The sequence below is a fragment of the Pristiophorus japonicus genome, chromosome 5 (assembly GCF_044704955.1).
Source record: "Pristiophorus japonicus isolate sPriJap1 chromosome 5, sPriJap1.hap1, whole genome shotgun sequence".
Taxonomy (NCBI): domain Eukaryota; kingdom Metazoa; phylum Chordata; class Chondrichthyes; family Pristiophoridae; genus Pristiophorus; species Pristiophorus japonicus.
In genome coordinates, this window is record NC_091981.1 from 151,235,614 (window position 1) to 151,257,586 (window position 21,973).

The 21,973-nt window shown below is 46.4% G+C and overlaps 1 protein-coding gene across 1 annotated transcript in view; it reads right to left on the reverse strand.

Annotated features, from left to right (window-relative positions):
• LOC139264116 (transmembrane protein 106B-like) overlaps nucleotides 1–18,350 on the reverse strand; it is a 47,125-nt gene extending 28,775 nt beyond the window's left edge. The window contains exon 1 of the mRNA XM_070880207.1: nucleotides 18,224–18,350. Within this exon, the coding sequence (XP_070736308.1) occupies nucleotides 18,224–18,350 (127 nt within the window). The remainder of the gene's footprint in view (nucleotides 1–18,223) is intronic.
• Nucleotides 18,351–21,973: the final 3,623 nt, after the last annotated feature.

The following is a 21,973-nucleotide window of genomic DNA, read 5'->3' on the forward strand; positions in this document are numbered from 1 at the left end:
CTTTATAAATTAAAGAATACAAAAGAAAAGAAAGAGTTAATGATAAGTAATGTTTAAATAAAAACTATTCCTCTGATGTTTCTAAAGTATTGGCCGCAAACACCAAGTAAATTCAACTGATACAACACAAACATCATCAATATAATTTTAACTAAAGTTTTTGCACAATTTTATTGTGTTTTACAATATATAAGTTACAAAAATAATTAAGAATACCAAACCAAACCTAATTCAATTCACTGGCTCCCATATGCCACAGCTGCAGCCCAGCTATAGGAGGGTGAGGCTCAGTCCTCAGAGAGAAGCACCAAAGCTACCTGACTCCAGTAATAAAATACATTATACAGCAGCCCACATCACAAGCCAACATGAATTCTTCCTCTCTCCAGTTTATGTTTCTCTCTCTCTCCTTCCTGCCCCAGTTTGTGTTTCTCCCTCCTCCAGTTTGTGTTGTTTTCTTTCTCCCAAATTGTACTTAAGGAAGTGGCCATAGAAATAGTGGATGCATTGGTGATCATTTTCCAACATTCTATTGACTGTGGATCAATTCCTATGGACTGGAGGGTAGCTAATGTAACATCACTTTTTTCAAAAGGAGGGAGAGAGAAAACAGGGAATTATAGACCGGTTAGCCTGACATTGGTGGTGTTGAAAATGTTGGAATCAATTATTAAAGATGAAATAGCAGCGCATTTGGAAATCAGTGACAGGATCGGTCCAAGTCAGCATGGATTTATGAAAGGGAAATCATGCTTGACAAATCTTCTAGAATTTTTTGAGAATGTAACTCGTAGAGTGGACAAGGGCGAACCAGTGGATGTGGTGTATTTGGACTTTCAAAAGGCTTTTGACAAGGTCCCACACAAGAGATTAGTGTGCAAAATTAAAGCACATGGTATTGGGGGTAATGTATTGAAGTGGATAGAGAACTGGTTGGCAGACAGGAAGCAGAGAGTCGGAATAAACGGGTCCTTTTCAGAAGGGCAGGCAGTGACTAGTGGAGTGCCGTAGGGTTCAGTGCTGGGACCCCAGCTATTTACAATATACATCAATGATTTAGATGAAGGAATTGAATGTAATATCTCCAAGTTTGCAGATGACACTAAGCTGGGTGGCGGTGTGAGCTGTAAGGAGGATGCTAAAAGGCTGCAGGGTGACGTGGATAGGTTAGGTGAGTGGGCAAATGAATGGCAGATGCAGTATAATGTGGATAAATGTGAGGTTATCCACTTTGGTGGCAAAAACACGAAGACAGAATATTATCTGAATGGCGGCAGATTAGGAAAAGGGGAGGTGCAACGAGACCTGGGTGTCATGGTACTTCAGTCACTGAAGTTTGGCATTCAGGTACAGCAGGTGGTGAAGAAGGCAAATGGCATGTTGGTCTTCATAGCGAGGGGATTTGAGTATAGGAGCAGGGAGGTCTTACTGCAGTTGTACAGGGCCTTGGTGAGGCCTCACCTGGAATATTGTGTTCAGTTTTGGTCACCTAATCTGAGGAAGAATATTCTTGCTATTGAGGGAGTGCAGCGAAGATTCACCAGATTGATTCCCGGGATGGCAGGACTGACATATGAGGAGCGACTGGATCAACTGGTCTTGTAGCCACTGGAGTTTAGAAAAATGAGAGGGGATCTCAACGAAACATTTAAAATTCTGATGGGATTGGACAGGTTAGAGGCAGGAAGAATGTTCCCATTGCTGGGGAGTTCCCGAACCAGGGGTCACAGTCTAAGGATAAGGGGTAAGCCATTTAAGACCGAGATGAGGAGAAACTTCTTCACTCAGAGAGTGGTTAACCTGTGGAATTCGCTATGGCAGAAAGTTGTTGAGGCCAGTTCGTTCGATATATTCAAGAGGAAGTTAGATATGGCCTTTACGGCCAAAAGGGTCAAGGGTTATGGAGAGAAAACAGGAAAAGGGTACTGAGGTTGAATGATCAGCCATGATTTTTGTCATGTATGTAACCATCATGCAACAGTAATCTTCATGTAACTGTAACCTGCATGCAACTCCTGTACACTGTACTTATACCCTAGTAATGCACACCCTGACCACAGTGGGTGAACTTGTAGGAGACACTCCTCACCTGGGTTTCCAGGTATAAAAGGGAAAGTGCCACCAAGGGTCAGGACTCCTTGGTCCTGGGAATAAAGGTTAAGGTCACAGAGTGACTGTGTCTGCAATACATGCCTCGTGTGAAATTGTAGTAAGATGCAGGGACACCACATTTTGCGACGAGAAACGGGAATCACCGAACGACGAGGATGGCCACCGGTAGCACAGAGGAATGTTACTGTGTGGGTGAGGACGAGGACGACTTCGTGGAAAGACTCCAGCAAAGCTTTGTCACGAAGGACTGGCTGGGAGCGGCAGCGGCTGACAAGTGGTGGACGCATCTACTGACCAGCTGTGGACCACAGACGTATGCGCTGATGAAAGACCTGATCGGACCCCAAAAGCCAGCGGACAAGTCCTTTGAAGAGCTCAACTAGCTGATCAGTGAGCATCTCAAGCCGGCAAGTAGCGTACACATGGCCCGGCACCGGTTCTACACACACCGGCGTCGGGAGGGACAAAACATCTCGGACTTGTTGCGGACCTGCGGCACTTGGCCAGTCTCTGTAAGTTCACAGACGCCTGCAGGGGGGAGATGTTAAGGGATTTCTTCATTGAGGGCATTAATCATGCCGGGATTTTCAGGAAGCTCATAAAGACCAAGGACTTGATTTTAGAAGGGGCGGCGTTGATAGCTCAGACCTTCATGGCAGGGGAAGAGGAGACCAAGCTAATTTATGCGTGCATCCCTGGTCCCAATGTGGCGATGGACCAGGGAGTTCACATGGTGAATGCGGCTCGGGACCCCGCAGGCAGGCAAGGGAATTTCGAAACCGCCCAGGCAGCAACAGGCTCTAGGGTGGGCCCGCAACAGGGACAATGGAAAGGGGATCACAATTCACGCCATCACGAGGAACAATGCGTCCCACGATGGGACCATTAACACCCACCATCAAGTGGGCAATCAGAGAGGAATGCCTGGTAACAGTCCCTTTGTTAACAACAATCTCAGCTCATGCTAGAGGTGTGGGGGTAGACATACTGCAAAAAGCTGCAGGTTTCAGCAATATACCTGTAGGATTTGTAACGTCAGTGGACACTTGGCCAGGATGTGCAAAAAGGCTGTAGCGAGGCTAATCTGCGAGACAGAGGAACCAGACGAGGGGTCTGCAATGCAGGATAATGCCTGGGGAAAAACCATGAATGGTGAAGTTCAGCGGGTTCATGTGGCTGACGTCCACAGCTCATCCACTAAAACGCCACCCATGATGATGAAAGTTTTATTGAATGGCATCCTGGTGTACATGGAGCTGTATACGGGAGCTAGCCAGTCACTTATGAGCGCCGAACAATTTGAGAGATGATGACCACACAGAGCTAGCAGGCCCAAACTGGAACACATTGAGACGCAGCTATGGACGTACACCAAAGAGATCATCCCAGTGCTGGACAGTGCAAACTTGGTAGTAACACATAATGGATCACAGAACCGGCTGCAACTCTGGATCGTCCGGGAAATGGCCCCACGCTCTTGGGGAGTAGTTGGCTGGCTGAGATGAATTGGAAATGGGGGGATGTGCACGCCATTTCATCTGTGGAGCGAAGTTCATGCTCACAGATCCTACAAAAATTCGGGTCACTGTTTCAACCCGGTGTCAGAACGTTCAAGGGCACTAAAGTAGTAATACGCATCACTCCGGACGCCAGACCAGTGCACCACAAAGCCAGAGCAGTGCAGTATGTGATGCGTGAGAAAATTGAAAGTGAATTGGACAGGTTGCTCAGAGAGGGCATAATATCGGTCGTTGAATTCAGCGACTGGGCAAGTCCCATCGTTCCTGTCCTTAAAGCAGATGGCTCAGTCAGGATTTGTGGCGACTACAAAGCCACCATCAACCGAGTGTCGCTGCAAGACCAGTTCCCGCTCCGACAGCGGAGGACCTTTTTGCCACGCTGGCAGGTGGCAAACTGTTCAAGAAGCTGGACCTCACTTTGGCCTACATGACTTTGGAACTGGCTGAAGAATCCAAGCTTCTGACCACCATCACGACGCACAAGGGATTATTTATCTACAACAGGTGTCCGTTTGGCATTCGTTTGGTGGCAGCCATCTTTCAGAAAAACATGGGAAGCTTGCTCAAATCCATTCCTGGAACAATCGTTTTCCAAGACGACGTGGAGGAGATGCTACGCCGACTGGACCGGGTAGGCTTGCGGCTGAAAAACGCCAAGTGTGTGTTTTTGGCCCCAGAGGTCGAGATTTTGGGCAGGAGGATTGCCGCAGATGGGATCCGGCCCACTGAATCAAAAACGGAGGCGATCCGCCGGGCGCCCAGGCCCGGCAACACATCGGAGTTGCGATCATTCCTGGGACTTTTGAACAATTTCGGGAACTTTCTGCCAAACTTAAGCACATTGTTGGAGCCGTTACACATGCTCCTGCGTAAAGGTTGTGAATGGCTTTGGGGGGACTGTCAAGAACGGGCTTTCAATAAGGCGAGGAACCTGCTGTGTTCTAACAAATTGTTGACTTTGTATGACCCCTGTAAAAAACTGGTTTTAACATGCGATGCATCATCCTACGGGGTTGGGTGTGTGTTGCAGCAGGGTAATGATGATGGCCGACTCCAACCTGTGGCTTATGCCTCCAGGTCACTCTCCCAGGCAGAGCGTGGATACGGCATGGTCGAAAAGGAAGCACTCGCTTGTGTTTACGGTGTGAAAAAGATGCACCAGTACCTTTTCGGTAGACGGTTCGAGCTAGAGACGGACCACAAGCCGTTAACATCCCTGTTGTCTGACAGCAAAGCTGTCAATGCCAATGCGTCTGCTCGCATACAGCGATGGGTCTTCACGCTGGCTGCATATGACTACACCATACGGCACCGGCCAGGCACCGAAAATTGCGCTGACGCGCTCAACGGGCTGCCACTGGCCACCACCTAGGGGACGTCGGAGCAGAGCGCTGAGATGGTCATGGTCGTTGAGGCTTTTGACACTGCGAGCTCCCCCATCACAGCCCGCCAGATCAAACTCTGGACCAACAGAGACCCCCTTCTATCCATGATAAGGAAATCTGTCCTGACTGGGGATTGGGCGCCCGCACACAGGGCGTGCCCCAAGGAGGTCAGACCGTTTCAGAGACGGATGGATGAGCTCTACATCCAAGCTGCCTGCCTGCTATGGGGCAGCTGGATAGTCATTCCCCAGAAAGGAAGGGAAGCGTTCATCAGGGAACTCCATATCGAGCACCCTGGCATCATGTTAATGAAGGCCATTGTCCGGTCACATATATGGTGGCCGGAGATTGACTCAGACCTGGAACATTGGGTTCGCAGGTGCACAACGTGTGCCCAGCTGGGCAATGCCCCCAAGGAGGCCCCACTCAGCCCGTGGCCTTGGCCCACCAGGCCATGGTCACGTATTCACGTAGACTATGTGGGCCCGTTCATGGGGAAAATGTTCCTGATCGTTGTCGATGCATACTCGAAATGGATCGAGTGCATCATATTAAACTCGTGCATGACATCCATCACTGTGGAGAGTCTACGTATGGTTTTCGCGACCCATGGCTTGCCGGACATCCTGGTTAGCGACAATGGCCCGTGTTTCCAGGAGTTTATGTCGGGCAATGGTACCAAACACGTCCGGACAGCGCCGTTCAAGCCGGCTTCCAATGGCCAGGCGAAACGTGCGGTCCAAGTCATGAAACAGGGCATGCTACGCATTCAAGGACCCTCACTTCAGTACCGTCTATCGCGCCTCCTGCTGGCCTACAGGTCCCGCCCGCACTCGCTCACGGGAGTCCCGCCAGCGGAACTCCTCATGAAACGCATGCTTAAAACACGGCTGTCCCTCATCCACCCAGCCCTGGCAGACATTGTTGAGGGCAAACGGCAATCCCAAGCTGAGTTCCATGATTGAAACTTAAGGGGGAGGTGTATAGAAATGGATGACCCGGTATTGTTCTTAACCATGCTTTGAGTCCCAAGTGGCTTGAGGGCACAATAATTGGCAAAGAAGGAAATAGGGTCATAGTGGTCAGACTAAACAATGGGCAGATATGCCGCAAACACTTGGACCAAATAAAGAAAAGGTTCAGCATAGACACAGAGATACCTGAAGAAGAGCATGAGATGTCACCTACACCACTGCCAGTGGATGAGCAACAAAGACAGTCCACAGCATGCACAGTCCCTGCGGCCAGCCCGGACAGGCCGGAATCACCTCAGGTGACAGAGACGCATGCCGAGGCTCAGCCACCAGAGCCACAACTGTGGCGCTCCACAAGAGAGCATCGACCACCTGAAAGACTTAACCTTTGACACAAAAAGATGTAAGCGGGGAGGTGATGTCATGTATGTAACCATCATGCAATGGTAATCTTCATGTAACTGTAACCTGCATGCAACTCCTGTACACTGTACTTATACCCTAGAAATGCACACCCTGCCCACAGGGTGTGAACTTGTGGGAGACACTCCTCACCTGGGTTTCCAGGTATAAAAGGGGATGTCCCACCCAGGGTCAAGACTCCTTGGTCCTGGGAATAAAGGTTAAGGCCACAGAGTGACTGTGTCTGCAATACATGCCTCGTGTGAATTTGTAGTAAGGTGTAGGGACACCACAATTTTATTGAATGGCGGTGCAGGCTCGAGGGGCTGAATGGCCTGCTCCTGCACCTAATTCCTATGTTTCTATGACTCAGAGTTTCCAGGCGATTTTCATTGACCCCAATGTCGTCACACTCACAACTGGTAAGGAAGCGGCGTGTTTCTGAATAACGGGGAGACCACTTTCTTAAAATTCCTGAATTATGTGTTATTTTGTACGAGAATTCATCGCCCTTTTTTCCAATTGTCTCTTCTCAATGTGATGAAAATGATGCACAGATCCTTCATCAAAAAGTATCTGACAAATTATTTCTGTTAGACTACATCTGACTCCCCTAATAGAAATAATTTGTCAAATACTTTTTGATGAAGGTAGTGATTAGTTGACTTTGTTCTTTTGATTTGAATTTGATGAATTTATAAATTATGTTTGGAATGTGTGTTTTCTGGTGGCTCTTATTTCAGCTTTGTGTCCAGGAGGACGCTGTGATGCTCCTTGACAGAGGCATGGTAAGATGGGAAAGTGATGAGTACCAGGGATCTGGTGAGACGTTCAAGGACAGCCTGTCTGGAAAGGGGATGAGCTACCTGCCTCTTCCCTTCCTCCTCCTCTTCCTCCTCCTCCTCCTCTTCCATTTCCTCTTGCTCCTCCTGCTCCTCCTCCTGAGGTGGTCCCGGAACCCTTGGTGGCAATGGCTGTGCATTCATGATGGCCAGGTTGTGGAGCATGCAGCAGACCACCACAAAATGGGTCACCCGCTCTGGCGTGTACTGGAGGGCTCCTCCCGAGCTATCAAGGCAGTGGAACCATTGCTTGAGCATCCTGATGGTCTGCTTGATGAAATTCCTCATGGCAGCATGGCTGTCATTATTTGAGTGTTGGCCATGAGTAGTGGGGTTGCTGAAGGGAGACATCAGCCAGGTTTAGAGCCGACGGCCCTTGTCTCCGAACAGCTACTCTCAGGTGTGACATGGTGGCTGGAAGATTGCTGGAACACTGGAATGGTGCAGGAAAGCAGGCATTCATCATTATGATGCGTTGGGTGTGGTCGCACAACAACTGCACTGTAAGTGAGTGGTAGCCTTTGCGGTTATGGAAACTCTCAGGATTGATATACAGCGTCCCCAAAGCCACCTGTTTGCAGTCGATGGGGCCCACATCACGGGGAAGCCCGCCATCCTGACAAAGCCACATGTGTGCTCATCCTGCTTCTCTCTGTTCATAGAGAAGACACAGAAGTCCCTTTTCCTGGAGTAGAGAGCCTCTGCGACATCTCAGATGTAGTGATGAACAGCGAACAGGGAGATGTTAACTATGTTTCCTGCTCCAGACTGGAAGGATCCTGTGGCAAAAAGATTGAGGACCACTCTCTGAGGCTGCAGGTCTGGTTGCAAGAGGTGGACGAGTTCTGTGACCACCTCTTTGGTGAAGCAGAGCCTCCTGATACTCTGCTCCTGGCTTAGTTGCACGGAGGAAAAGTGTACCCTGAAGACCTTAGGTGGATAAGGCCTCCTGCTGAGAGCCCTTCTGCCCCTCTTCCTCCTCTCTCCATGAGCATCTTGTCCTCCACTCCATGAGCATCTTGTCCTCTTCTTCATTGTCTTCACTCCATCTCCCTGTCATACTCGAGCGCAACGGGGACTGCAAGTAGAGCCCCCATGACTGGGAGCAAATGGTGTGAGCAGAAGCCTTTAAATGAGAATGAAGGCGTTCTCCACTTGAAGCAACACTCTTTATCACCTCAGCAACTTTAAATAACTTTCGAAAGCTCCAGACAGTTTCGCAAATTTAGAGGCATTAGAACTGAAAAAGCAAGTCAGCTGCAAGTTGTAGTTGATCTTTTTAAATACCGCTGCTGGGGGGGCTCCTCCTGCTGCTGAACACATGGTCAGCTGGTCGTGATTAGGATAGGGCATTAAAAGGAGCAGCGACATTGAAAATGGCAGATCATGCGTCAAATCATTGTTGCACACTCATTGACATCAAGATCTGCCTCATCTAAATATGTGGACGTGCACAGGTAACAACAGCACTACCGACCTCCCCAAAATGGAACCTACCGGAAGCGAGGCGGCCGCCATTTTTTTCAGCAAAACCAGCCTTGACCGCTGGCATGAAACCTCAGAATTTCGTGGCCATTATGTTTTGCTGTAAGTAGTGAAAAGGTGATCAAGCATACAAATATTCTTGAGTGGTTACATAACATGGAAACATAGGAATAGGAATAGGCCTTTTACCCTTTGAGCCTGTTCCGACATTCAACGAGATCATGGCTGATCTGTGACCTAACTCCATATATTCGCCTTTGCTCCATGTCGCTTAATACCTTTGGTTAACAAAAATCTACCAATCTCAGATTAAAAATTAACAATTGACGAGCTTCAACTAACGTTTGCAGATGTAAGTTCCAAACACTCTGTGTGTGTGTAAGGAGCGGGAGTGAACCGGCAGTGGCTAAACATTGCTAGAGGCCGGAGGAGCGGCGAGTCTGAAACAGACAGAAAAATAAAATTTAAAAGTGGCATCACGCACAAGGAGGAGCATTGTGGGTAAGTCAATGTAAGTATTTAGTTTATTGGCTATTGTTTTTAATGGATAGTGTTTTTAGTGGTTAGTGTTTTAGTGTTGGCTTAACAGTTAAATAGCCTTAAAGCTAAACAAACAGTTTTAAATAACCTGGCAGGACTTCAGGGTTCTGTCGCATGCACATTCTGTGTCATGTCCAAACTCCATAACACATTATGTGTCCTGCAAAACCAGATATGCAGGAAGTGCCACGAACTGCTCAAGCTCAAGGTTAGAATTTCAGAGCTTGAAGGGCGGCTGTCATCACTGCATTCAGGAAGCTGAGAGTTTCGTGGATAGCATGTTTCAGGAGATGGTCACCGCGCAGCTACAGAGAGTTCAGGAGGAGAGTGAATAGGTGACCACCAGGCAGACTAGGAGGAACAGACAGGCAGTGCAGGAATCCCCTGGGAGCGTTGAATACCAGTGAGGATGGTGACACCTCGGAGTGCAGTCAGAAGCAAATCCACAGCACTGTGGGAGAATTGATTGTACAGGGTGGCATAAGCAAGTATTTATGAAAGGGAAATCCTGCTTGACAAATCTGGAATTTTTTGAGGATGTAACTAGTAGAATGGACAAGGGAGAACCAGTGGATGTGGTGTATTTGGACTTTCAAAAGGCTTTTGACAAGGTCCCACACAAGAGATTGGTGTGCAAAATTAAAGCGCATGGCATTGGGGGTAATGTACTGACGTGGATAGAGAACTGGTTGGCAGACAGGAAGCAGAGAGTCGGGATAAACGGGTCCTTTTCAGAATAGCAGGCAGTGACTAGTGGAGTGCCACAGGGCTCAGTGCTGGGACCCCAGCTCTTTACAATATACATTAATGATTTAGATGAAGGAGTTGAATGCAATATCTCCAAGTTTGCAGATGACACTAAACTGGGTGGTGGTGTGAGCTGTGAGGAGGATGCTAAAAGGCTGCAGGGTGACTTGGACAGGTTAGGTGAGTGGGCAAATGCATGGCAGATGCTGTATAATGTGGATAAATGTGAGATTATCCAATTTAGGGGCAAAAACATGCAGGCAGAATATTATCTGGATGGCGGCAGATTAGGAAAGGGGGAGGTGCAACGAGACCTGGGTGTCATGGTTCATCAGTCATTGAAAGTTGGCATGCAGGTACAGCAGGCGGTGAAGAATGCAAATGGTATGTTGGCCTTCATAGCTAGGGGATTTGAATATAGGAGCAGAGAGGTCTTACTGCAGTTGTACAGGGCCTTGGTGAGGCCTCACCTGGAATATTGTGTTCAGTTTTGGTCTCCTAATCTGAGAAAGGGCGTTCTTGCTATTGAGGGAGTGCAGCGAAGGTTCACCAGACTGATTCCCAGGATGGCGGGACTGACATATGAGGAGAGACTGGATCAACTGGGCCTTTATGCACTGGAGTTGAGAAGGATGAGAGGGGATCTCATAGAAACTTACAAGATTCTGACGGGACTGGACAGGTTAGATGCGGGAAGAATGTTCCCAATGATGGGGAAGTCCAGAACCAAGGGACACAGTCTTAGGATAAGAGGTAGGCCATTTAGGACTGAGATGAGGAGAAACTTCTTCACTCAGAGAGTTGTTAACCTGTTGATTTCCCTACCGCAGAGAGTCGTTGATGCCAGTTCATTGGATATATTCAAGAGGAAGTTAGATATGGCCCTTACGGATATAGGGATCAAGGGGTATGGAGAGAAAGCAGGAAAGGAGTACTGAGGGAATGATCAGCCATGATCTTATTGAATGGTGGTGCAGGCTCGAAGGGCCGAATGGCCTACTCCTGCACCTATTTTCTATGTTTCTAGGTTTCTATGACCTTTCGTCAGAACTGAGTTCCAGCATTTCCTGCTTTTATATTAGACAATTATAGTGCTCATTTAATGCTTCTAAATTGGCACACAATTAACATCAATGATAAATATTTTGTTCATCCAAGCGTGAAGTGTATAAATGAGCTTGGATATATGCTATAAGAGATTTGTATTGTATGTTATTTCAATGTATGTTATATAGACATGTCAAGCAATAATTAAGGTTTAGTAAGCAACAAATAATGTTGACAAGTTAGAACTCTGCAAAGGGGTAACAACAAGGTGGGGCTGAAATTCAGTCTTCCGATAAGGCCTGTTGCTGCCGGAAAGCGACGGCCATGCGGCGGTATCGAATGGTTGCCGATATTTTGTCGAATGGCCACCCCTCGTTAAATTCTCCTCGGTGGTTTTTCTGGTGGTCCCCACTTCCACCCCGCTGCTGCCGAACCCTCTTAAGTGCATCATCAAAGTGTGCACCGCCGATCTCCTGCCCCGCAAACATAATTCACCTAAAATATCTTGCGCCCTCTGCTCGGTGCCCCCAACAGTTTTTTCTGCCGGTGCACGGTGTTTGCACTATGTGCAGACTGGCAGTGCAGCTGCCATTCAAGGGGAGGGTGCACTGCTGCGGCCAGCATCTTTTTTTTTAATGTCGGCTGGTTGCCAGGTTGGCCTGGCCAATACCCTCCCTGGTGGCCCAGAGGACCGAACTAAAATGATAACAAAGCTCGCAGCGCCTCTCCCCTTTAAGTGAAGGGGAAAGACGTGATGGCGCGCCAGCGTGATGATGTCATCAGCGCTACGCTGATGATTGACAGCGCCAGACACTCCACCCGCCCTCACTTGTGCCCCTCTTATGACTGATCTTCTGTTCTCCGCCCCACTTCCGCCCCCATTATGATCGACTTCCATCCCGCTCGAAAAAAAAGACAAAGAGCTGAATTTCACGCAAGAGGCCACTGCATCGCGCAAGATTCCACAGCGGTGAAAACACAGGAAAAACGGTAGGTGTGACCCATTTCCAGCAGGGGTGAATTTCGGCCCCCTTAGCTCTTCAAATGTCGAAAACAATGGCACTTCTCTTTGTTATCAAGTTGAGCAAACAGTTTTGTTCTTAACAATATGCTTATCTACTTGCATGAAATCAGAAACCCACCTCAGAATTGTTACAGGAAATTGCTATTCCAGATTCTTTCAAGTTCCTGAATGGTCTTTCCATGGGAGTTCTTGGGACAGCATTTAGTTTTCAAGACCAGATCAAAGTATCATTCTGTGGAAGATGTCCCCGTGCTAGATATCTTAATGCTCAGCAGTCAGTGCTTTATAAATTTGTAAACCAAACAAAATGGCATGATACTTTAAAATGTCATATAGATTGATAGAATTATGTTATTGTTTTTTCTTTGATGTTTTGATGTGGTGCATATTATTGAAATTATTTACAAGCTTAGTGTGGTACTGCAGACTTTACATGATATACTTACATTTTTAAAATATGATTTATTTCTTTATGTTTGCTCCCTCAGATTGTAGTAAAGAATAACTTTACTGTTGGAGCATAGAATGCTTTACCATAGGGAATGGTTGAGATAGAGACCACTTAAGTGAAGTGGTTGTGCAGTGCCTGAGATAGGTTTGCTGCTGTCTTGGTGAGTGAGGCCAATTAGGATTTTTATGTTAGATATTTTCCTTGTATTCAACAACAACAACTTGTATTTATGTAGCGCCCTTAACATAGTGAAGCATCCCAAGGCACTTCACAGGAGTATTATGAGACAAAAAATTTGACACAGAGCCACATAAGGAGAAATTAGGGCAGGTGACCAAAAGCTTGGTCAAAGAGGTAGGTTTTAAGGAGCGTCTTGAAGGAGGAAAAAGAGGTAGAGAGGCGGAGAGGTTTAGGCAGGGAATTCCAAAGTTTAGGGCCTAGGCAACAGAAGGCACGGTCACCAATGGTTGAGCGATTATAATCAGGAATGCTCAAGAGGGCAGAATTAGAGGAGCGCAGACATCTTGGGGGATTGTGGGGCTGGAGGAAATTATAGAGATAGGGAGGGGCGAGGCCATGGAGTGATTTGAAAACAAGGATGAGAAATTCGAAATTGAGACGTTGCTTAACCGGGAGCCAGTGTAGGTCAGTGAGCACAGGGATGATGGGTGAACGGGACTTGGTGTGAGTTAGGATACGGGAAGCCAAACATTTGATTACCTTTAGTTTACATATGGTAGAATGTGGAAGGCCAGCCAGGAGTGTGTTGGAATAGTCAAATCTAGAGGTAATAAAGGCATGGATGAGGGCTTCAGCAGCGGATGAGCTGAGGAAAGAGCAGAGATGGGCAATGTTACGGAAGTGGAAATAGGCGGTCTTTGCGCATATGTGGTCAAAAACTCATTTCAGGGTCAAATATGACACCGAGGTTGCGAACAATCTGTTTCAGCCTCAGGCAGAAGTTGGGAAGAGGGATGGAGTCAGTGGCTACGGAATGGAGTTTGTGGTGGGGATTGAAAACAATGGCTTTGATCTTCCCAATATTCAATTAGAGAAAATTGCTGTTCATCCAGAACTGGATGTCGGACAACCAGTCTGACAATTTAGAGATTGAGGAGGGGTCGACAGAAGTGGTGGTGAGGTAGAGCTGGGTGTCATCAGTGTATATCTGGAAACTGATGCTATGTTTTTGGATGATGTCGCCAAGGGCAACATGTAGATGAGAAATAGGAGGGGGCCAAGGATAGATCCTTGGGGGAATGCCAGAGTTAATGATGCGGGGACGAGAAGAGAAGCCATTACAGGTGATTCTTTGGCTACGATTAGATAGGTAAGAATGGAACCAGGTGAGAGCAGTCCTACCCAGCTGGACGATGGTGGAGAGGCTTTGGAGAAGGATAGAGTGGTCAACCGTGTCAAAGGCTCCAGACAAGTCAAGAAGGACGAGGAGAGATAGTTTGCCATTGCCACAGTCACAACGGATGTCATTTGTGACTTTGATGAGTGTAGTTTCGGTACTGTGGCAGGGGCGAAAACCAGATTAGAGGGATTCCAACATCGAATTGCGGGAAAGATGGACATGGATTTGGGAGGTGACAACGCATTAAAGGATTTTGAAGAGGAAAGGGAAGTTGGAGATGGGGCGATAGTTTGCAAGGACGGCGGGGTCGAGGGTTGGTTTTTTGAGGAGAGGGATGTTGACGGCAGGTTTGAGGGAGAGGGGGACAATACCCGAGGAGAGAGAACTGTTAACAATATCAGCTAACATGGGAGCCAGAAAAGAAAGTTGAGTAGTCAGCAATTTAGTGGGAATAGGATCAAGGGAGCAGAAAGTGAGTCTCATAGACAGGATAAGCTCGGAAAGGTCACGAGGGGAAATTGGAGAGAAACTGGAGAAACATGTGAGGTCAGGACTAGGGCAGGGGGTCTACTTAGAGAACGTTTGGCCCGGTGGCTAGGGGAAGAGGCAGAGGCGCCGAACGGATGGTCTCCATTTTAGAGACAAAGAAGTCCATGAGTTCTTCACATTTATTGTTGGAGGTGAGGGTGGAGACTGGGGAGAGGGGTTTAAAAAGATGGTTAGCAGTGGCAATGTGCCAATGGCCATTCCCATATGCAGAGCTCATGTCCCTTGCAAACCATAATATACCTTTACTACTGCAACATACTGGAACATATCAGGTGCCATCAAATGATCTCCTCATCTCCAAGAAGCAGAAAAACATGCTTTCAATCAGACTACGACTCAGGCTATAAACCTCACTGACTCTGAAACTCCATGGGAGTTGTACCAGTCTTCCGACATAAGTCCAGAATTGCAAGGCCAAATAAATGTATTTAACATTAAATGGTTAAATGAACAGTACTCAGTACAAAAAGTAGATTTACAGTAATAACTTATCTCTTCATAATGTCAAAAACAGTGAAACTTCTTTTGCACTGGTCCTTCGCATTAATTTGATTCTTTAAACACAGTTCCTTTATTTCTTAAATCACTGTATGCCAATGTATAGTTGATTTCTCAGCCTGTTACCTTTGCTGTTTCGTTATAATGCAGCCCAAAATTCCAAATTCCATTATTTATGTAGTCAACCATTCAAAGGATTCAAAACTGCATTGATCCACACAAATACAGCTGCCAAACAAGCATGTAAGCAGCCCCACAGGATGCTTGCAATTGAAAAAAGTGGATTGACCTATTGATCAGTTGCAATCACTTTGAATGACCTGTTAGATGTCACACTATCCAAGGGCAATGGCAGCAATAAATCCATGCACATCAACTAGTCTGGTATGAATATTCCTTGCAGGCTGCAGAAATAGATAGTAATAGCCAATATTGAGCCTATAGGAGTTAAATTGGACTGTGTAGCACCTGTTTTACAAGCACTACACTGGCTCCTAAGTCACCAAAATGGCGGGCAGGAAGTGTGTGCACACATACAACCAGAAGTGCGCCACGGGCCATAACAGGTAGGGACAAACAAGGGGCATCTTTTAACTGCAGCAAATGTTAGACCATTTGCATATGCAAAAAAAAGGCCTATCTCTTGCTTCATGTCCCTGCAGCAACATTGCTGGCCATACCTTCAGCTGCCTAGGCCCTAGGCTCTGCAATTCACTCGCTAAAATTGTCCATCTCACTATCTCTCCTCGTTAACACCTACCTCTTCAACCAAGTTTTGGTTACCTGTCCTAATACCTGCTTACGTGACTCAGTGATAATGCTCTTGTGAAGCGCCTGGGGAATTTTACTATGTTAAAGGCACTATATGAATGCAAAGATTGTTGTTGTCTTGGTGTCAAACACCTGTTAAAGTCCCAGCAGCTTACAATCCTGAACCACACACCTTATTGAATTAAATCTTCCCCCTAATAAGGGCTGAGTTACTGATTTAAGTAGTAAATCTTTAACACTTGTGTAAACCAACAACAGAAAATATGACTTGGCATTTTCACTGCTTAAACCGACATTAACTTGGTGCATGCTGTTAGGTCAGCCTATATTACGAACAGATGGAAAATAGGATCTTTCATGTTTGCACTAGCTTGAATTTCCATTTGCACCATTGTCTTCCTCTTTTTATACAACAATTTTGTGAATTAAATGGATATGATTCATTCCAAATTTTAAAAGATTATAGATAATTCATAAAAAGCATTATTCTGAAAAGCATTATTATATAAACAAGAACTAATGTTGTTCAGAGAGCCTCTAATTTCATAACTTGCAATGAAACGGTTAAATCACAGTGTATTTAAAATTGATTTGTCTGCCATTGTAATCATTGGAAGTTAATCACTGATTACATCTACAAACTGCAAACCAGCTATAAACAATATAGACAGATGGCCAAAATCTTGCCATAGTTTTGTTATTTCTGAAGTATTGCACTTCAGAATATTAAAAATCTGAACATTTTACTTTAAACCATTTACACATACAGTATTTTATATTTGGACCTGCTGTCAAGAGCTTTGAGCTTATGGATCATGCACTGGGATTTGGACCAGCTGTTCCATAGAGAATGTTATGTTCTACTGTCATTTTTTTGTGACAGTGTCGGGCAGCAACCACTTTTCTTATATTGACGAATGCAAACTTTCAATTAGATTTCCCACCATTACAAGACTATTACCATTCCACTAACGGAAATTTGGCTGAAGGATAATGACACCATTCTTTTAATCAAAGCCTCCCCTCCCAGCTATATCTTCTACCACTTGCCCTACCCAGACCACCGTTGTGGGGGTATAGCTCTCATCACTAAATCATACCTTGGTCTCTCCCCTTACTCCGGCACTTTCTCACTTTTTGAACATCTCGCCTAATTCCACCCCTCTAACCTCTCATTCAAAATTGTCGTTCTCTACCACCCACCCAAACATGATAAAAACGTTATCACAGAAATATCCTCATTGCTTTCCTCCCAAAGCCTTTGCACTGAGCAACTTCTCATCCTCGGTGATTTCAACCTCCATCTCAACTCATCTTGTTCTCTCTCCTCTGAATTCACTACCCTCCTGTCCTCCCTTAACCTCTCCCTCCATGTAAATTCCTCAACCCATATTCACGCCCCCCCCTTGACCTTGCAATCTCTCGTGGTCTTGCTATTCCAACCGTATCAATTAAAGCTAAAGCCATCTCTGACCATTTCCTTGTATCACTCTTGACCCATATTCCCCTTCCCCAATCTAAACCTACTTCCTTCTGCATCCGCTCCTGGAAAAAACTCTCTCCAAATTATATTACAACTGCACTTATCAACTTGAAACTGTCAAACCTTTGGCCCTATATTAACAATGACATTTCTTCAGCCACCGATCTGCTCAATCACACCCTCACTACCTCCTTTGATGCCCTAGTCCTTATTAAAATAATTACTCTCTTTCATCCTTACCGTTGCCCCGGGTACACACCTCATCTTTGCTCCCTCAAGTCAAAAGGACATAGACTTGAACGGATATGGCGGACAACTGGTTTAGCCATTCACCGCCAGATCTGACTCGAACACTTAAAACTCTATCGGTTCTTACTCTTGTCTACAAAAACTGCTCACTATTCCAGGATCATTCTGGATTGTAAAAATAACCCCAGGCTATTATTCTCAACTGCTAACCATCTCCTTAAAACCCTCTCTCCTGTCTCCACCACACTCACCTCCAACAACAAGTATAAGGAGCTCATGGACTTCTTTGTATCAAAGATTGAGACCATCCGATCAGCTGCCTCTGCGAGTTTCCTTCCTTCACCTAGCTGACAGGGCCAAACTTTATCTGACGCTCCCACCTGCCCTAGCCCTAAACTCATATATTTTTCTAGTTTCTCTTTGATCTCCCCTCTTAATCGCTCCAAGCTCATCTTATCCATGAGACTCACTTCCTGCTCTCTTGAACCATTCCCACTAAACTGCTGACCACCCAACTTCCTTTTCTGGCTCCCATGTTAGCTGACATTGTTAACGGTTCTCTGTCCTCAGGCACTGTTCCCCTCTCCTTCAAATCTGCCATCATCACCCCTCTCAAAAAAACAACCCTTGACCCCACTATGCTTGCTAGCTATCACCCCATCTCCAAACTCCCTTTCCTGTCCAAAGTAATTGAACGTGTTGTTGCCTTCCAAATCCATGATCATCATTCCATGAATTCAATGTTTGAATCCCTTCAATTTTGCTTTCGCCCCTGCCACAGTACCGAAACTGTTCTCATCAAAGTCACAAATGACATCCTTTGTGACTGTGATAAAGGTAAACAATCCCTCCTCGTCCTTCTGGATCTGCCTGTAGCCGCTGACACAGTTGATCACTCCATTCTCCTCCATCGCCTCTCCACCAATGTTCAGCCAGGTGGGACTGTACTCGCCTGATTCCATTCTTATCTATCTAATCGTAGACAGAAAATCTCCAGTAATGGCTTCTCTTCCCACTCCCGCATCGTTACCTCTGGTGTCCCCAAGGATCTGTCCTTGGTCCCCTCTTATTTCTCATCTATATGCTGCCCCTTGGCGATATCATCCACAAACATGGAGTCAGTTTCCACGTGTACGCAGACGACACCCAAGTCTACCTCTCCACAACTTCTCTCGGCCCCTGCTTGGTATCTAAATTGTCAGACTGCTTGTCTGTTGTGGAACCAAAATAAAGGCTCAACACAAGTCTGCTAAAGAACAAAATATGTTTATTTGAGAATACCTTGGCCAAGGGGAGAACAGCAATTAGGAAAAGCCCAAATACTGTCTCTCAGCCTGGCTGCAGTATTTAAAGCCGAAAACTGCAATCCGTTATGCATCATCAGTTCCTCTGTGACATTTCAAAAGCACATCAAGCTTAACCACATGCATCTATTCTTAATGTCAGCATCCTGTTATTCTCTGTCTACATCTATTAAGTCTGGTACCCACATCCTCTTGCAGGTAGGCTGCAATATGATTGGCCTTGCTAGTTATTGCCAGGCAGAAACAACTTGACATCTCTAAGTTGCACCTGGCGGCTTAGAAGTCGTATTTGCTCCATGGTCTGTGTTTCTTGACCACGGTAGACGCTTTTATCTATAAAGATGTATGTTCATTTTGACCTGCGGTTGCCATCACTGTCTCTTAGTCTAAGAGTACTCAGGGAGCCTAGTTTGCGGTTCCTAGCAGCTAGGCTACATCCTGTAATTGTTATGCTCAGCTCGTGTGCAATGCTTTCTAATTTGACTTTCTAAAACATGTCTGTGTCTAATAGCAGGCCCAATTCCTAGTTTCCTAAACAATAGTGGGCCTCTAAAGTCCCACTTCAATTCCCCATTTGGTCCCTGGCTAACCTCAGCCCATGAGACCACTAGAGCAAAGCTATCTAATGCTTTAGACTTCCCACTCCGCTTGCGGCAATAACTGCCGCCAATTCCGCTCCGCTTGCGGCGATAACTGCCGCCAAATTTGGGAGATCAATTGCTTAACCGGGGTTTAAATTCCCCCACGCATCAACAATCTATCTTTCTCTTGCATACGAGTGATTGCTTTAGCTTCCTACATGCTGCACATGTCATGATCAGCCAGCACAATGCCAAAATCAGTTGAACTGCCACCAATATCTGGGAAATGATACGTATCCATGGATGGATATTAACATTCAGTCCCTAGTTCCATGCCTTCTCATACCAGGGGGTACATTGAAGTTCTTTTGCAATGTCCTTGCCCAGTTCGCGCAGCTCCTGTTTGAGCACGTGATATCGTTTTATGCTCGCCAGCAGAGGATCCTTTATGTCCCTCAAGTCCTCGGTAGGTGGAGAATTGGCGCAGCCAGTTCACTTTCATATCGGTACAAATCTTGTTAAATTTCGTCAATCAGGTTCAGGATAATAGTTTCTCGAGCATGGATATACGTCGTTCATGCTCGTCCGATTGTAACCGGTAGCCTCGGGGTGAAGCAGAAGTTGGGGTTAGTGATATTACATTGATAAATACCATACTCATAAGTTGGTTGGTTGGTTACCACACAGTATTCCCCCTTTCCGTGGTAGGCTGAGTGGGTGTGTTCAGATTCTGATGGGCTTATTTCTAAGACGCACCCAATGGTTTGATTAAATTTGCACCCATCCTCGCTTCCCCAGCCTACTGGATGTTGATGTATAGTCAGGCTTCCTACCCTGTGGCACCTTGATAATGAGACTCATCTCATGGTTCCGTTCCGTTTGATCACATATTGATCCATTGGGTGGTACGCATGTAGTTCTCACCCCGGATTTGCCCCAAGTTTCCTATCTCAAACTGCGGGTGTGGTCCAGATTCCCCCTTCACCATTACTGGAATCATTAGGACCATCCCCACCAGGGCAGAATGTGAATCTGTGCATCTGCCTGTCACTGCAAAGACTCTTGTCATTCCTTTCATGGTGCACGTGTCCAGTGACCCTGGGTGCTGTGCTAGGCGGAACAGGTGGGTGCTGTTAATCCAGTCCGGGACTTCGCCCCTGTGTATTTGGTCCAGGTTCTCCCTGACCTGCCCAATCATCCATCCCCCGTAAGCAACTTCCCGATTGTGTCTTTAAGGCTTTCCGATTGTTCCTGCATAGCTTGTATGTCTAGGGCATTTACAAATGAGGTTTCCGTGTTGACCCCTGTTAAGACGTCATTGATCAGACCCCATTTCTGTCTGTGGGTCTGACCCACTTTCAGAGGGCTCTGGTATCTGGATGCCCCAGAGACATCCCAGGATTCTTTCAACACTATCTTAAGCATTCGGGTGTACAATGCCCGTACCTTAAGGTAACATTTTTCTGATAGCCCTATGTCCGTGAGGTTTACTATTTCAGGTAATATCTCATGGTGTACATTTTCATACAATTGGATTTTCTCCGTTCTCAGGACCACCCCGCTTGGGGGTCCTGCGGTATGTATGGGACATTCTGGGGCTGGGCCTGGAATGGTCGGCAGGGCCGGTGTTGGCCAATAGTCAGACCACTCTACCCGGATTATTGGGGATAGACATGTTTCATCGTTTCGCACACAAATGTTGTATGTAGGCTCAAACTTTTGCATGGGCCTAACATAGACAGCGAAGTCGTGAGGCAGATTTTTGACCAAATTCGGGATGACTTCCTGGTCAAAAATCCGACAATCTCTCATGATTTCTGATTTGACATTTTCCATACTGATACCCTGGCGGTTGCAGTATAGTTAATACTTGGCCAAAAGTTTCTACAGGACTGTAATACCTGTGGCATCCCTGGTATATGCTTGGTATGGAGCAATGCGCATTCCTGATAGGTCTGGAAATTTGTCCATATTCTATTTAGACCACATTCAATACATAAGGTCCTATTGTACCGTATCGCAACGCCTAATGCTGTGGGTTCCCTTATACCCGCAAAATCTTCTGTTTGGTCCGAGGGGAGTCTCTGCACCCTCTCGCCGGAATATACCAGTCAGGTAGACTCCATCTCCAACTTGGGTCTTTTGATAATCAGGGTCTTCATAGTTCGGCTGTAGCTCATTCTGGCTGATCATCCAGGCCCACGCCGGTTGCCACAGGGGCGAGTGCCAAAGTATAATCGGTATCGCGATTCTCCAGTCCACCTTGTAAAATCAAACTTCCCCCTAGATGGCGTATTCTGTTAGAGTCGTTTTAGCTAGGACCAGTGTTTCCACCATCCTACTCCATTCATATCCACACATGTACACGTGTCGCCACTATCAATATCTTGTATGGTCCCGACCACCGCAGCGTGAATCTGGTTCGTCCCAGTAGCCCCTTAACCATTACTTTCTCCCCCACTTGGGGAAGATCTACCGGGGACTCTAACTCTTCTTGTTCGTCCCGGCCTGACTGTCGTTCTCTTACTTCCTGTCTCATATCCTTCAGTTGCTTACTTAACTCCATTACATATCTCCTAATCTGATCCCGCAATAGGCCCACATTGGACCCTCCTGTGATTGTACCTTCGGGTAATCGCATTGCCTGAC